The 16,660-nt window shown below is 34.3% G+C and overlaps 4 protein-coding genes across 6 annotated transcripts; all 4 read left to right on the top strand.

The window, feature by feature from the left end:
* LOC148213429 (endochitinase-like) lies at window positions 1-1,268 on the top strand. Its single transcript, XM_088120112.1, has 3 exons — window positions 1-435; window positions 527-677; window positions 776-1,268. Exons 1-3 carry the CDS (start codon window positions 12-14, stop codon window positions 1,143-1,145), a joined length of 945 nt encoding a protein of 314 aa, XP_087976238.1. The 5' UTR covers window positions 1-11; the 3' UTR covers window positions 1,146-1,268.
* Window positions 1,269-7,891: 6,623 nt separating this feature from the next.
* Window positions 7,892-9,315, top strand: LOC111005566 (endochitinase). Its single transcript, XM_022277102.2, has 3 exons — window positions 7,892-8,355; window positions 8,537-8,687; window positions 8,778-9,315. Exons 1-3 carry the CDS (start codon window positions 7,932-7,934, stop codon window positions 9,145-9,147), a joined length of 945 nt encoding a protein of 314 aa, XP_022132794.2. The 5' UTR covers window positions 7,892-7,931; the 3' UTR covers window positions 9,148-9,315.
* Window positions 9,316-10,352: 1,037 nt separating this feature from the next.
* Window positions 10,353-13,088, top strand: LOC111005895 (Tetratricopeptide repeat (TPR)-like superfamily protein). 3 transcript variants are annotated; one of them, XR_015791737.1, is made up of 3 exons: window positions 10,354-11,799; window positions 12,272-12,458; window positions 12,725-13,088. XR_015791737.1 is itself a non-coding variant. In XM_088125771.1 (2 exons), exon 1 carries the CDS (start codon window positions 10,381-10,383, stop codon window positions 11,794-11,796), a length of 1,416 nt encoding a protein of 471 aa, XP_087981897.1. In that variant the 5' UTR covers window positions 10,353-10,380; the 3' UTR covers window positions 11,797-11,799; window positions 12,725-13,088. The 3 variants fall into 3 exon arrangements, 2 of the variants coding, with proteins under 2 accessions (XP_087981897.1, XP_087981893.1); XM_088125771.1 differs by lacking the exon at window positions 12,272-12,458 and having other exon boundaries at window positions 10,353-11,799; XM_088125767.1 differs by lacking the exon at window positions 12,725-13,088 and having other exon boundaries at window positions 12,272-12,685.
* A 141-nt stretch (window positions 13,089-13,229) lies between these two features.
* Window positions 13,230-16,549, top strand: LOC111005419 (selection/upkeep of intraepithelial T-cells protein). Its single transcript, XM_088125776.1, has one exon. The coding sequence runs from the start codon at window positions 15,507-15,509 to the stop codon at window positions 16,428-16,430; it is 924 nt and encodes a 307-aa protein (XP_087981902.1). The 5' UTR covers window positions 13,230-15,506; the 3' UTR covers window positions 16,431-16,549.
* The last annotated feature ends 111 nt before the right edge of the window (window positions 16,550-16,660 follow it).

The following is a 16,660-nucleotide window of genomic DNA, read 5'->3' as shown; positions in this document are numbered from 1 at the left end:
TAGCAAAGAAAATGAAAGCCCACACGCTAATCATCTTGGCCTTTGCCTTGTTTTTGGGAGCTGCTTCTGCGGAGCAATGTGGGCGGCAGGCCAATGGCGCCCTCTGCCCCAATCGCCTCTGCTGCAGCCAGCACGGGTGGTGCGGCTCCACTGATGAGTACTGCAAAAATGGTTGCCAGAGCCAGTGCGGCGGCCAAACTCCTCCACCCACAAACCCGGGATCGGGCGACGTTGGCAGGATCATCACCCCTGCCATCTTCGACCAAATGCTCAAGTATCGCAACGATGCGCGATGCCCTAGTAATGGGTTCTATAGTTACAATGCTTTCATTTCTGCTGCGAGATCCTTTCCTGGCTTTGGAACAACAGGAGATGATGCTACCCGTAAAAGGGAGTTGGCGGCTTTCTTGGGCCAAACTTCTCATGAAACTACTGGTTACTACTTTGAACTTGAAGTCTCTGTTAAAATAGATTAGTGTGAAGTGATGCACCTTATTTGAATATTATACAATTGAATGTGATGTAGGTGGATGGGCAACTGCACCTGATGGTCCATATGCATGGGGATATTGTTTCATACGGGAGAGAAATCAAGATGTCTATTGCACACCCAGCCAACAATGGCCATGTGCTCCTGGTCAGAAATACTACGGTCGTGGACCAATCCAGCTTACTCAGTAAGTTCTATTTACTCTTTTGAATTTTTTTTTTAAGTTTATAATAAAATTTGTGAGAGATTGTAATCTTAATCCATAAAATTATTGAATTTTTTTAGTAACTACAACTACGGGCCAGCGGGAACAGCATTGGGATTGAATTTGTTGAATAATCCTGACTCAGTAGTCACAGATGCAACTGTATCATTTAAGACAGCCATTTGGTTTTGGATGACACCACAAGGAAACAAACCATCAAGTCATGATGTTATTATTGGCAAGTGGCAACCGTCGAGTGCCGACAACTCTGCTGGAAGAGTTCCTGGCTATGGTGTCATCACAAACATCATTAATGGTGGACTCGAATGTGGGCATGGTCCCGATGACAGAGTTGCTGACAGAATTGGATTTTACAAAAGATACTGCGACATATTGAATACAAGTTACGGAAACAACTTAGATTGCTACAACCAAAGTCCGTTTAGCTAAATATTTACCCTTAAACTATGCAATAAATTATCTTTCTGGTGCTGTAAAAGACAAGTATGGTTCGTATGTGTGATGTCTGAATTGTGTAATATAGGTATAATTTGCAATAAATAAAAGAATGAATATTCACTTTATAAATAAATATGTATTTTTAAATATAGAAGAAATTTATGTATCATCCAAAACCAAATGACAGTCTTGAATGATATATGAGTGCATTTGTTGCTACTAAATCTAGATTATTCAGCAAATTCAATTCTCGATCATAATATATCAACTTGCCCGTAGTTGTAGTTGATTACAATGAAAACAAGATATAAAATATATTTAGCTATATAATTGACATTATAGTTCTAAGCTCATCATATGACAGAGCAATTTTAATTTGTGTGAAAAATAGGGTTTAGAGAAGAGATACACAATAGGTAGCATCAGGAATAAGTTCCAATATATGCATAATTAAGGACCATCTGGTGCTGTTGTCCATCCTCCTATACCGTATGGTTTCCATACCATATTCCTCTCAATTAGCCATTTATGTATAGAATTTTGTTGAGATACTCGTAAAAGAATTAAATTTACCCAAATCCTCAGTTTAAACTTTTGGATTGAATGATGGTTTATTCATCTTCAAGAGATTTCATATAATAAGTAACTGAATCGTTGCGATACTTGAGCATTCGGTGATGAGCCCACCAACATCCCCTCCAACGCTGGGGGGTGGGAGATGGAGTCGAGCCACCGAGACGAGACTGGCTCTGACAACCAGCTCCGCTATAGGGGTCAATGGTGCCACAACCACCATTATTGGCTGCAACACAGCCCATTTGGGCAAACAGCGCCGCCGGCCTGCCGCCCAGACATTGCTATGCAGAGGCTCCCAACCACAAACCAAGAGATGAGAAAATTAATACGTAAAATGTCATTCTTCTCCTCTTTGAATATAAGAATATATTGTAAAGAAGATTAGTTGATGGAGTCTAGCAGAGAAGTTCCCCTATTTATATTTTATAGTAAGGGTTTCTCTTAATTTAACACAATCTTTTACTGCAATCATGAAGGGTTGTTATTCCACTCTTTTGAAATAATTTTTTAATACGATTTATTTTTATTAGTTAAACATATATTTCATTTAGAAAAACATGCTTATTTATTATCATTTTTCTTTTATATTCTGACATACTTTCAAATGCTTTTAAAATGTTACCCAAATTTTGAAAAGTATAAGAAAGATGTTTTCAAGGAAAAAAAAATTTAAAACAAAGCATTCAAGTATTTCTAGTTTTCATAAACTTAATTTTTTAAAATAAAATGCCTTTTTTTTAAGAGTAAATAAAATGCTATTGGATGAGACATAGATTTTTGTTAGTTTTTGTTTTCAAAATTAAGCTTATATACCTATAATATTTAAAGGAAAAAAAAAACTATACCTTTACAAATATGTCTGAGATCTTCATTAAATTTAAATAAAATAAAAAAAGATTCTTTAAATTTTTTTCCATGTAGGATCGGGATTAGAACCGACCTCAAAATCAGAAATTATATCTTTAATTAGGTGAGCTATAAGTTGGACCGTATATTTTTTTAAAAAGTATTTATTTTTATCAGTTAATCCTTTTGTAAAGATGGATATTATAAATAATTAATGGACGAGACATGGAAACCATTCAAATTTACTCTCTTTTTAAATTTTTTTTTTTTTGTTGAATGCATCAATTTAATCACTTTTTCAAATTATTGGGTCATTCTAAAATTTTAAAATTATTCAGATTAAATAAACAAAGCTTTCCTTCTTAAAATTTAATTTCAGTTAAAACTCTCATTGGACATAAATTTTAACTAAACCTCATTTGGATCTCCCTCACAACCCTCATCGGGTAATTTTCCTTTTCTATTCTTATTTTTTATTTTTGAAAGAGATAAACAAAAATGTATTTGGTAATTATTTTTTATTTCTTATTCTTTATTTAAGAAAAAGCATGAGTATATTTGGTAATAATCCTTTTTTTCTCTCTTATTTTTTGTTATTTTAAATTTTAAATTAAAAATTTTAAGTTTTGTTTGAAACTTAAAACTTTAATAGTAAAATACTTTTTTAATTTTTAAATATTTATTATGTATCTTCTAAGTTAAAGAAATTGATAAGAACATACTTTTTATTTATATTTTTAAAACACTGACAAGATGAAACTAAGGTATAAGTTACATATACTTTTTGTAACAAAAATTTATATACAATTTGTTTTAGAAATACAAATAAATAAATGAACAAGAAACAAAGTATGATTTCTAAACTCAAATGTCTTTCAAAAATTATAAATAGAAAATAGAAAATAAGAAAAGGAAAACAAGGATGATTGTAATTATAAATATTATCCCCATAATTTTAAAACAATAGTAAATGCAATTGTCGTTGTCTCAATAGTTGAGTCCCGTATAATTTTAAGTGACATCAAATTTCAAATATAAAATAATTGGTTCCCTAACTTATAATTTATGATATATTTTGATACCGCATGGTTATCAAATAAGGCATAAAAAAAATATTTTTAGTGGTTTATGCACTTTCACCCTATCACACACTTTTTCTATTTCCTTTTTACGAAACAATTTGAATTGAAAATAAATCAACACATTCAAAATAGAATAATAGAAAATAAATTTTATTATATGTATTATAAATATAAGTTTTAATCTTTATATTATGTCTATTGAAAAGAACTATATATTGAAGGACGGATTAGGAAGTAAAAAATGGGTTATCAAGAAACAAAAGGAACGAAAAAAAAGGGGGCAGGCCCAGCCCTCTATTGACCAGAGCCCAGCCCAATATTGACCAGAGCCCAGCCCCAACTCCAAAACTTGCTCAAAATAATATATATATTTTATAATATTCCAAACTTTAGTTAATTTTAAGATACAAAACTTAATTTTAGACTCGTTTTATAACGTTTATGTTTCTTTTCTTGTAAAAATATATTTGTATTTGATAATTATTTTTCTTTATTCTTTCTTTTCTATTAAAGAAAGAAACAAAACATATTTAATAATTATTTATTGTTTTTCGTTCGTTGAAATTTTAAGTTAAAAAAGTACTGCTTTTGTATGATATATTTATTTTCTATGTTTTATTGTGTATTTATAAGTCAAAAAGAATAAAATAATGCTTTTATCTATATTTTGAAAAAATTAAAATTTTAAAACATAAAAAAAAATAAAAACAAAACAAAATTTTGATTTTGTTGCAAACTTTTTGCACAATTTGGGAAGCGTTTCAATCTTCATGAATCTGAATCTCCATCTCCACAGGTTGACTAAAAAGAGGTACTGTTCATAGATTAATTAGTTAAAATATATATTTTTTATCAAATGGTAAATTGACTAAAAAGAGGATACTGTTCATAGATTAATCAGTTAAAACATATATTTTTTATCAAATGGTAAAAGTTTGGAGTCGCCACAATTCTAAAAAAAATATTAAAATATTAGTTTTTTTTAGTACAACATGTGGGGTGGTGGATCGAACTCACAACATCATGGTTGGAGGAATATGTCAATTACCACTGAGTTATAGTCATTTTGACTACTGCAAAAATTTTATATCGTATTTAATAGAAGGTATCACTAGACTTTATAGAAAAATTCAATTTAGTCCTTCCTTTGCAAATATTCTCTACCGTATATTCCACACAACATAAATTTTTCTTTGTTTTGTGTTTTGAATCTCATATATTATTAAACTCGATACAAGTCCAAATGTGGTGACGTAAGATTTCTATTTATTTTTTCTTTTTATAATAGATCTAAGATTTATATTAAATAAATAAAAAACTCTAACAAAAGAATATTAATGCAAATTTTAGGTCTTAAATAAGATTGAGTGTAAAAATTTAGAGACATAATATTTTTATTCTAGACTTTTATAGTGTATTTTTATCATAACTTTGGAGATAGAACTATTGTAATATTATGTTATGTTAATTTTATGTTGGATAATATTACGTCAATTTTCTTGATTTTTCCTTGTTTAGGTTGTATAACTTCAAACTTGAGGTTTGAATTGTTGGATTCTTGGATTAAACCTTCATTCTTATTCTTCGTATTGAAAAAATAAACACATACAAAATATCGTAATTGTATTTAACTAAATTTTACACTGTTCTATAAAATAAAAAGTTTATATTTTTTAAAAGAATTAAAATATTAATAAATCTTTAAAAATAAAAATAAAAAATAAAAAAAATTAAAGAAAGTCGGGTAGGGGACCCCGTCCCCAATCAGGGATTCCCCGTCCCATTATCGCCTCCAAATTTTCAGGGACGAGGCCAACGAGGGATGGGATACCCCGACCCCGCCCCATTTCCAATCCAAACTACTTGTCACATATTATCATATTCGAAAATAGATAGGAATTATTAATTCTTAAGGTGGTTATCGTGGAATTTGAATTCATCTCTAATTAACTGGGAAAGTATTTTGAACTATTTAAGTAAATAGATTTAGGCACGTCTCCACCACCACTAATGCCACGTCACCGCCGCCTCCAATTGGTCAATGAGTCCGATAGAAAGTCCTTAATCGGCGCCGGGAAATTCGGGGATCGCGAAGACTCCAATCTTTTATTTTCGAGCCGCCGCGAAGTTTCCGCTTTTATGCATCTCTCTACAGTTTTTTTTTCCTTTTTCTTATTTTCATATTTTAAAATGTCTATTAATTTTTTTCATTAAAATACCTCTATTCCATACTATGTTGATAATAATTTTGTTAGTTTTCAGAAAATTAATACAGCAATCAATGATAACGAAGTAAGAAAGATAATAAAAATGATAATTCTGAAACTATTCGTAAAACTATGGTAGTTTTTGTCTATACGATGGGTGTAAAAACTAAAATAACATTTCAAATATGACTTCAAATTTTCTATTGTCTTAAGTTAACGTTGATATAAATTGAAGCTTTAAAATTGTCTCTTGAGGACCCGATTTCGCCATAAAATTACAAGAATTATCACCGTACTAAAACTACCTTATTATTTTATGTTAAGGATCCCAAAAGAAAATAGACCTAACAATATGGTAGGAAAGTCCAAAACATTCAAACGAGATCTTGAGAGACATGTTAAGGATCTCACATCCAAAAGAAAATGGATCTATATTTTAATACTGATAAATATTTATCCTAAACTCTTCAATTTTATCAAATTGGACCTAGAATTTAAATAACTGTGGTAATTTTTAAATCCATCCGAAAGTAAAATATAAAATAAATAACTACATCTCCCCACCAAATTTTATGTAGCTTCATTATTTGTCAAACAAGTTTTGTTTTTTCCCACATGCTTGGTTAAGAGCACTTGACTTGCTGGCTCAAACATAGCCTAAGTTTTTTTCTTTCGTTAATTGTCAATTAATGAACAAAATTTAAGTGTATGCTTATACTTCCTTCTTTGTATAAGTAATTTTTGTTGATCAATTTATATCTTTTTTATATATATTTTTTTACAAGATCTATTTACAACTTCTGTAATAAAAATATGTATTCAATTAATATTTATAATCTAATCGAAATAGACGATATTGAAAAATTAATAAGAATTATTACTTACTCATGTGTAGCCAATTTTTTTCCATTTACTAATAAAATAGTTATACACACCGCACAATTTTTTTCTATAAAATATTATGTTTTTTTCTTTAGTACTATAATTTTATGTTATTAATAAAGAAGTGGGAGTTCAACCCACATGATTTGAATAAGGAGATGCACATGTCTGACCACTAAAAAAAATCTCAAATTGATACGCATATCATATAGATAACAAAGTCATAATTAGTATTAAATAGTCATTAAATAGTTAATGACACATAACCATTACTAAACGGTTGCAGGTTCAAATTCTCTCACCCCACGTATTGTAGAGTTAAAAAAAGTATCAAAGAACATACCATTCAAATCTTGTCTTTGCGGTAAAAAGAAGAGAAACTCTTAAATTATGCGGTAAGAATTATATTTTTTTTCTCTAACGTACCTAAAAAACCATTTTGAAAAAAGAGTAACAATTACAAAAGTATTAAATTTCTCTCTAACATGTTTGATATTTCTATACATTGATCAGTTTGATATCGACATGAGGGATGGATCAATATTTCTACCATACGCACAGAAAAAAAGACAAAATATAACAAATTAACAAGAAAATATCTTTAATATTAAATAATTTTAATTTTAACTTATTTAAAATATTTATCATGAATTTTTTAAAATTTTTAATAAATATATCCATCGAACATGTCAATATTTCAAAAAAAAAAAAAAACCCAATATCTTTGATATTTAAAACCAAACTCTATAAATGAAAACATTATTTATAAAGCCGCCACAATATGTTGCTTCCTAATAATTGATTTGAAAATTTAAATGCTTATCCAACAATGTAAAATTTCTTACCGGATCGAGACGGCACTGATGTTAATGGGTCAACTTGAAGATTTGTAGTAGTGGTGAGACTATTCAAAAATTAGGCATGGGTGGGTCCCTCCATTAAATTGAGGAGAATTCTTCATAACAATTTATTACACCATTTAGAAGTCGAGACTTGAGAGTGGGCGAGTGACCTTAATATTAAGAGGTTCCGGTCAAGCTCCAACAATCTTACCCCAAAATTTGTTTAGTTTATTCATTTGGTTTGAAAAGTCCACCAAAAACCAAACCAAACGCAGCCTATAAATATGAGCCGTTTTGGTTCTCATTTTGTTCAATCATCACCAAGCAAAGATAGAAAAGAAAATGAAAGCCCATACGCTAATCATCTTGGCCTTTGCCTTGTTTTTGGGAGCTGCTTCTGCGGAGCAATGTGGGCGGCAGGCCAATGGCGCCCTCTGCCCCAATCGCCTCTGCTGCAGCCAGCACGGGTGGTGCGGCTCCACTGATGAGTACTGCAAAAATGGTTGCCAGAGCCAGTGTGGCGGCCAAACTCCTACACCCACAAACCCGGGATCGGGAGACGTTGGCAGGATCATCACCCCTGCCATCTTCGACCAAATGCTCAAGTATCGCAACGATGCACGATGCCCTAGTAATGGGTTCTATAGTTACAATGCTTTCATTTCTGCTACGAGATCCTTTCCTGGCTTTGGAACAACAGGAGATGATGCTACCCGTAAAAGGGAGTTGGCGGCTTTCTTGGGCCAAACTTCTCATGAAACTACTGGTTAGTAATTATTAAGGAAAAATTATTCAATATGACTCCTCACTAATAAAATTTAGATTCAATGCATACTTTTTTAATTCCTCTCATATGTCTAATGGTGTTCTAACCCACTTAAATAGTTTCACCTTAATGATTAAGAAGTTGATTTGATTGGAAAATTAACATATAAATTGTGGTGCAGGAGGATGGCCAAGTGCACCAGATGGCCCATTCGCATGGGGATATTGTTTCATTAGGGAGAGAAATCAAGACACTTATTGTTCACCCAACCAACAATGGCCTTGTGCTCCCGGCCAGAAATATTACGGCCGTGGACCAATTCAACTCACTCAGTAAGATAATTAATCTTTTATAATAACAAAATTCTCAATCAAACTTTTGATATTTTAGTCCTTATAGATAAAATAATTGAATTTTTTCAGCAACTACAACTACGGGCCAGCAGGTAGAGCACTAGGACTGAATTTGTTGAACAACCCTGATTCGGTAGCCACAGATCCAACTGTATCATTCAAAACAGCCATCTGGTTTTGGATGACACCACAAGGAAACAAACCATCAAGTCACGATGTTATCATCGGCAAGTGGCAGCCGTCAGGTGCCGATAGTGCTGCAGGAAGGGTTCCTGGCTATGGTGTTATCACCAACATCATTAACGGTGGACTTGAATGTGGGCGCGGTCCTGATAGTAGAGTTGCCGACAGAATTGGATTTTTCAAAAGATATTGCGACATATTGCGTATCGGCTATGGCAACAACTTAGATTGCAACAATCAAAGGCCTTTTGCCTAAACATTTCCTCCATAAGCAATAAAATGTGTTTCCCATATCGTTAAAGACCAATATGAATTATGGTATGTGTAATGTCTAAATTATGTAATAGACATGTAACTTGCAATAAAAGATTGAAGAGATATTCAATTCCTTAACACAAATACTAAAATATTTTCGTCCCAAGTATTTTCACTTTTCTTTATTTTGCTCTACGTACTTTTTGTTTTGTTTGATGGAATGCTCTACGTACTTTAAAATATTCATTTTGATTTACGTAGTTTTAACCTTAGTTCATTATAATCATTGTGCTTACAAAACGTTTATTTTAGTTTTGTAGTTTAAAAAGTGACCAATTTGATCTTTATCTACCAAATTTCAACATAAATTATATACACATTGAAAATAATTTCATAGAAATTTATACATACATTTTAATAAATTTTGTAAATGGATTGTGATGCTAAAACTATGAAGAAAGAAATTAATTGATCAAAATAGTAATTTTTTAAATGTCTATAACTAAGATGAGTAAAAATTGAGATGATGTAATAATAAAGAAGTTTTGAATCTACTGCCATAAAAAAAAATTGAAAATAGGGAAGGTGCCAAAGTACCAATCACGGAATTTTGTTTATTTTTTCAAAATGGCAACAATCAAATACTTTTGCCTAAACATCCCTTGTAACATGCAATAAAATTACTTTCTATGCTGTGAAACAAATATGAATTATGGTATATGTAAGGTCTAAATTATGCAATAGAGATTAGCTTGCAATAAAAGATTGAATGGATATTTAATTTTCTTCAAAAACACATAATACTTTTTTTTCCTAAGAACTCATCTTTTACTAAATTATAGAATTATCAAATTTACGTAGACAATTAAAATTTTTTTATCCTTCAAATATCTCACCCGTAATCATTGATTAATTTTTATAAAAGAAATCAGGAACAAAAATACATTGGCAAAGGTTTAATAATACTGGAAATTTCGTATAAGCATAGCTGAACCGTTAAGATACCTTTTTTCTTTTTTTTTTGCTTAAGGTCGGGTTGGAGGTTGGATGTCCTATTCCCTCTTTTCCCGGAAAATTTTAATAATAATAATGGAAAATTTTCCCTTCTTTGGGTCCAAACAAGGGCGGGCCTTCTTCTGGTTGGGCCGAAGCCCAGCCCATGTACCTTCCCACGCATATCTCAAATTCTGCAAAAACCCTAATATCGGAAAAACCCTCCAGAAGAATTTTGAAGATGGGGAAATTATCGCCATCATTTCGGTCAGCAATCTCGACGACGATCTTGAACAAACCGCCTCAACCTCTGGCGGCGGCACCGCCGCTCTTGTCCGGCGAGCCCCGGTCATTATCCAAGAAATTACCTCCCAAACCTTCCCGGAAAATCCAATCGGCGCAGAGCTCCGGCCCCCTGGAAAAGCCTAAAACTGCGACGCTCTTCAAATCTTCCAGTCTCGCAGATGCCAAGAAGCTCTACAGCTCATTCATCGCCACCACAAGAGCTCCACTTGATCTTCGATTCTATAACTCTCTCCTTCAGTCTTACGCTTCAATCGCCACGCTCAATGACTCCATCTCTTTCCTCCGCTACATGTCCAAAGTTCAGCCTTCATTCTCCCCCGATCGATCGACCTTCCACGTATTACTCTCTACGTCCGGAAATGGTTCCGGTTCCTCTCTTGCCTCGGTTCAGCAAATCCTCAATTTCATGGTCTCCAATGGCTTCAATCCTGACAAGGTAACCACAGATATTGCCGTCCGCTCGCTTTGCTCGGCAGGTCTGATTGATGAAGCAGTAGAATTGGTTAAGGAATTATCGCGAAAACAATCCCCTCCCGATTCTTTTACATACAATCATCTCGTTAAGCAACTTTGCAAATCCAGAGCTCTGTCCACAGTCTATGGTTTTATTGATGAAATGCGAAGTAGTTTTGGTTCAAAGCCCGATCTCGTTACTTATACAATCTTGATTGATAATGTATGTAATGGCAAGAATCTCCGCGAGGCGACACGGTTGATAAGTGTGCTGGGGGAGGAGGGTTTTAAGCCGGATTGCTTTGTTTATAACACAATTATGAAGGGTTATTGTATGCTTGGCAGGGGCAGTGAGGCAATTGGAGTCTATAAGAAAATGAAGGAGGAGGGATTGGAGCCTGATGTTGTAACTTTTAATACGTTGATTTTTGGGTTATCAAAATCAGGGCGAGTTAAGGAAGCCCGAAAGTTTTTGGACATCATGGCGGAGATGGGTCATTTCCCTGATGCAGTTACTTACACTTCATTGATGAATGGAATGTGTCGGGAGGGTGATGCTTTGGGAGCATTGTCGTTGCTCGAGGTGATGGAGGCAAAGGGGTGCAGCCCCAATTCGTGCACATATAATACATTGCTCCACGGATTGGCAAAGTCTAGGCTCTTGGATAGAGGGATTGAATTGTATGGTTTGATGAAATCGGGTGGTATGAAGCTTGAAACAGCTTCCTATGCTACTCTTGTGAGGGCGCTTTGTAGGAGCGATAGAATTGCCGAGGCATATGAAGTATTTGATTATGCAGTTGAGAGTAAGAGTATGACTGACGTTGCTGCGTATTCAACATTAGAGAGTACACTCAAGTCTCTAAAGAAAGTGAGGGAGCAAGGCCATGCTATCTAACTGGTAAAAGTTTCGTATCGTCTGAAGATTTCAGGATTATTGCCTGCCATTGTCTTTACTTTTCTTGGATGTGAAAATTTGCAGATCGAAGTCCATGTTATGATACAGCCTCTTTTTATTTTTCCTGAATGAAAACGAAATTGTTGATTGTGTTTTAGTTTCCTATAAAATTTTTATGGGATAATGGTGTAGAGAAGTATTCTTGGATTGGATAAACATACATTGCGTTCTTGATGTTATAGCCTAAATTAATCCAGTCACATTTCAAGTCTTCTAGTGTGCTATAAAATAGTGGCTAAAGATAATAATCTTGTGTTGAATTAGAATCAAGGATTTGGCATTTTCGGAGGTGATCTATTGCTAGTTCCTTACCCTCCCACTTCCCCTACCAGCCCCTGTTGAAGTCTGAACTTAAATTTGTCATTATTTTTATTAGTAGCCACAAAATCTCACGTTCCTAGTTTCTGTGGTCTAGGTTTTGATCAACTTCGACCAACGTTTGGTTGGCCAATGTAAAAGTGGTCCAGCGAAAACTTTGTTCAGCAAAGCATCGCATTATGCAACCTTAACCAGACTGTGCAGAGGTTCCTTGTTTGATTATCCCGGCTCAAGCATTGGCAGAGGAGTATGGACCCAATTTGGAAAGTCTTATCGTTGATAAGGTAAAACCTACAACAACCTAGATGCAGACCTTCCTACTGCATGTTGCAATTTTGGAATTGGAATCATCCAACAATAGACCCCACCATTGATCTTTTATATGAAGTTCTGCTGATTGTATAGAATCTTTTGTTTTTTAATAATGTATTTCAGAAATAATTGGGCTGAGAAGCTATATAATGATTCTCTATCACATATTTGATTGATTTAATTCATGGTTATTTTGTAATTCGCAACACTTATTTTACTTTGTTCTTCTATAATACAGCTTAGCTTAGCGGCGGATAAAGTATTCTTATGAAGCAAGAAAGATCATGGACAAGGCTGTACAGCTTATTGTGATTATATTTTGGTTGGTAAGGTAACAGGATCTTGAAATTTAACTGCCAAAAATTGAAATCTGAAGCTAAAATATCCTGATCAGACATAGCCTGACATTGTTTGGTAGATTGTTGAGTAAAAGAATTTTTAGAAACTGTTGGTGAGAACTGTGAAATGAAGGGTTATCGTGCTTAATTTTAACAGATCACAAACAAAACAGCAAGCTCTAGATTCTTGGTGATTCTTGGTCAATTTGATGAGCTATTTTCCATTTGTATAATAATAGTGAATGGTCAAAGGGAATTGATTCATGTGGATTGTTTTTGGAATTGGGAGACAGTCATACATTGCCAGGCTTTAGTGTTGAGAACCCACATTGCAAAACCAAGCCATATGGGTTCATAAATAGAAAAAAAGGAATTAGTCTGAATAATTAATCATAGGGAGGCAAAGAGGCATTGGAAGGTGTTAAATTTTTAGGTTTGTAATGTGAAAGGATCATCATTTTTGGTACATCTGTACGTTTGTCTCTCTCAAATGATCCGTACGTTTAGATGAAATCTTGGATGGTTGACCAAATCTTGTGGCTGCAAGATTTCATGAGGAATTTGCCCACATGCCCATTCCTCGCCTCATTTATTTATACTATCAATGAGTTGACTTAAGTATAGCTTAATTGATTAAGATATATATTCTCGATCAAAAGGTTGGGGATTCAAATCTTCGCTCTAATGTTATCAGTATGTCGTTTGTCCTATCTTTCTCTTTCGATTTTGATTTAGGCAATTTAACACTACCCTAATTTCAACCTACTTGACCTCTTAAACCTAACAATCTATGATTTGAGAAGTTGTTACCACATTGAGAATGATTGATGTCACTATTATTTTCAAGACTTAGCCCCTTCCTTGTATTCCTATGTTGTTATATTAAAAAATAAAATAAAAAATTGTTGAGATGAGGAATATTCGATTTTATTATTATTTTTTTTGTACAACAATTTAGGGATATGGGCATCGAACTTCCTGACTCTAAAAAGGAGTACATGCGAAACGAGCCATATTCATGTTGGCATATTTGATTTTACTAGGGAGGTTGGAAAATACATTATTTATCTCATCACCCAAATTACAATACTCATATAACATAATCATTATCTTTATATCTCAAATTAATAGAAGTATAGTATATATCTCAAATTCATAAAATTGTTATTTGTTTTTAATAAATATAAGTAATTTTATGTGTTTTTAATATTTAGTTAATTTCTCATTTAAATTAAATAATTTTAATAAATACAAACAGGTAAATTTTCTCGTTAGAATCTCAACACATATCTAGACATCCTAACTCCATTTCATTCCATCCCATTGTCATCCCTATTTAAATACCAATAAGTAATAAATGAAATTTGTTTCTATTTATTTTTTATTTACATCATTTAAATGCATATATGAATTTTACTAGATTTCTTATTCAATAAAAAAACAGAATTCATCAAATATGTATTAATACATAATACGTACCGATATTGCAGACGAATTTCTGCTCATCCAAAAATGCCACTCCAGGTCCAGTGGACGCTTGGAATTTCCGAAAACGAATTTTTTTTCTTCTTCTCTCGTTTCTCTTATCCATGGAGGCAATGGATTTCATTGCATTCATGCACCTCCTCATACCCATGCATTGCGGTAAAGTGTCTTCTCTGTTTTTGCTCCTCCATCCTCTGCTCCCTCCACATGTTCGACAAAATGCCTGACTGAACCCTCTTCACCTGTCTCCCTCATGGCGTCCATTCAGGGCCGGGGCCTCACTGTTTTCCCTCACTTGTTCTAACCATGTGGTTTGTTTTGCTTTCTCTCTTCCCTTGTTCAATCCATCAACTTAAAAACTCACACCCAGTTTATCCTTTAAAAGTCATTTAATGCCTTCAAACTGAGAATGATGGTGTTATCAGTTGTGTTAGACAGAGCAATATGTTCTGAGTGACTGATTAATGTGAATTATTGTGGATTTCGTTAAACTTTTTTCCCTTGGTTCTTTTTCTCTCAGTCATTATCTCTGCCGCATGCCCCGCCCTCTGTCTGCTGCTGCTGCATTAGAATGTAAACACTGCCAATTCAATCTAGGCTATGGGAGTAGCAATGTTTTCTCATTGTACGCCTAGATTCATGGCTATAATCATTAACAAAACCCCCCATTTTAAAAGGGGTGGCCAGTCACTTTTTATCTACATCCATTCCTCTCGATGGATGGAGACAAAACATGGGTCGGGAATATTTAGCTTTGAAATAAGCTGATTCTCTTCCTCCCCCACATGATTAGTCATATGATTAATCTTAAATTATGTAGGGGGTTTAGGCCTAGATGGTGAGACCCCAATTATTGGGGAGGCAGGGCGGCATTGGTATCATTATGGACCTGCAACTATGCCAACATGTCCAATATTATATTACTGTTTATTGTTGTCAGAGGTTGATGTTGCCCAATCGGTGGAGCATATGATTAAAAAATTTGACTTAGATGCTCAGAGTGTAGGCTGAAACTGTTACAGGAGAATCAGAGAGAGAGAGCTGAGGCTATGTTCGCAAGGCTGTGATTTTGACATGCATGCACAGAGACATTGTTAGCTTCTGTTTTTCCATATAAATTGGCTGAAAATTTGGTTTGGTTTTTGCTCAAACCATTCACTTCTCTTGTGAGATTATTCAGCAATTTACAAACCAAAGATGGCGATCTCGTCAATATTCACCGGTGCCCACCAGCCCATTAGGTCTGTTAGCCTGCCAACGAGGGTGGAGCTCGAGCCAGAACCATTGCTGCAAAGTCTGAAATCCTTTCAAGTTTCGTCTTTCAATGCCAAAGTGGCTACATTCAGGCTCGAGGCGATTCAAGCTGCCTTGGTTGGGCTGGCAGAGTTGTACAACTCTGTTGGAGAGCTTTTTCAGTCCTCTTCCACACAGCAGGCTCTTGTTCACTATAAGGAGGGGAAGCTTGTGGAAGAGGCTTTAAATGAGTCCGTTGTATTGATAGACTCTTGCAGCTCTGCCAGGGACGTAATCCTTATGATGAAACAAAGTATACAAGTCCTTCAGTCAGCTTTACGTCGGAAGGGTGCAGATTCAAGCATCGAAAGCCATGTTCGTGCGTACTTCAGCTTCCGAAGGAAGGCAAGGAAAGACATTGGAAGCTGCCTCGGCGCACTGAAACGAATGGAGAATGATAGAGCAAGCTTCCCTATATTGGATCTACCAAATCATGATTTGTTGCCTCTGATCAGACTGTTGAGAGAAGCAAGAACCATCAGCATTTCCATCTTTAGCGAGCTTTTGGCACTCCTATCGGCACCCGTGGCAAAGGTGAGGGCTAGCGGGTGGTCGTTGGTCTCACAGTTGATGCCAACAATCAGGTCAGGATCAGGGAAGGGACAGAAGATGGAAAACGAGTTGGAGAGCGTGGATGTCGCTCTTCGTTCGCTCCTTGGCCACACGAGAGGCAACAGCGGCAGTGGTAACAAAGCTGAAGTTCAAATGGCACAGAGAAGGCTTGGAACATTAGCTGCAAGTTTTGAAGGAATTGAGGGTGGATTGGATTGCATGTTCAGATGTTTGGTTAAACATAGAGTGTGTTTTCTCAACATGTTAGCTCATTGAACAACTAATTAAAGACATTCAAAAGTCTTGTACATTTTTGTCACTTTGTAATGACCATCTCTTATCTTAGATGAGATAATTCTACATTCTTTCGTAGAAAACTCTTAATTTTAGTTGAAAGTTCTCGAACTCTTATTTTGATATATATTATCAAAGGTTTTATAATTTTTAAACCTACACGGTACTACGTAATTTTAGATTAAGTTTAAAACAATATGAAAATTTTAATA

Source organism: Momordica charantia (assembly GCF_013281855.1).
Source record: "Momordica charantia cultivar OHB3-1 chromosome 1 unlocalized genomic scaffold, Mcharantia_2.0 BLBB01000001.1, whole genome shotgun sequence".
Taxonomy (NCBI): domain Eukaryota; kingdom Viridiplantae; phylum Streptophyta; class Magnoliopsida; order Cucurbitales; family Cucurbitaceae; genus Momordica; species Momordica charantia.
The sequence above is the reverse complement of the archived record's forward strand: the minus strand, read 5'-3'. Positions and strand labels throughout refer to the sequence as shown.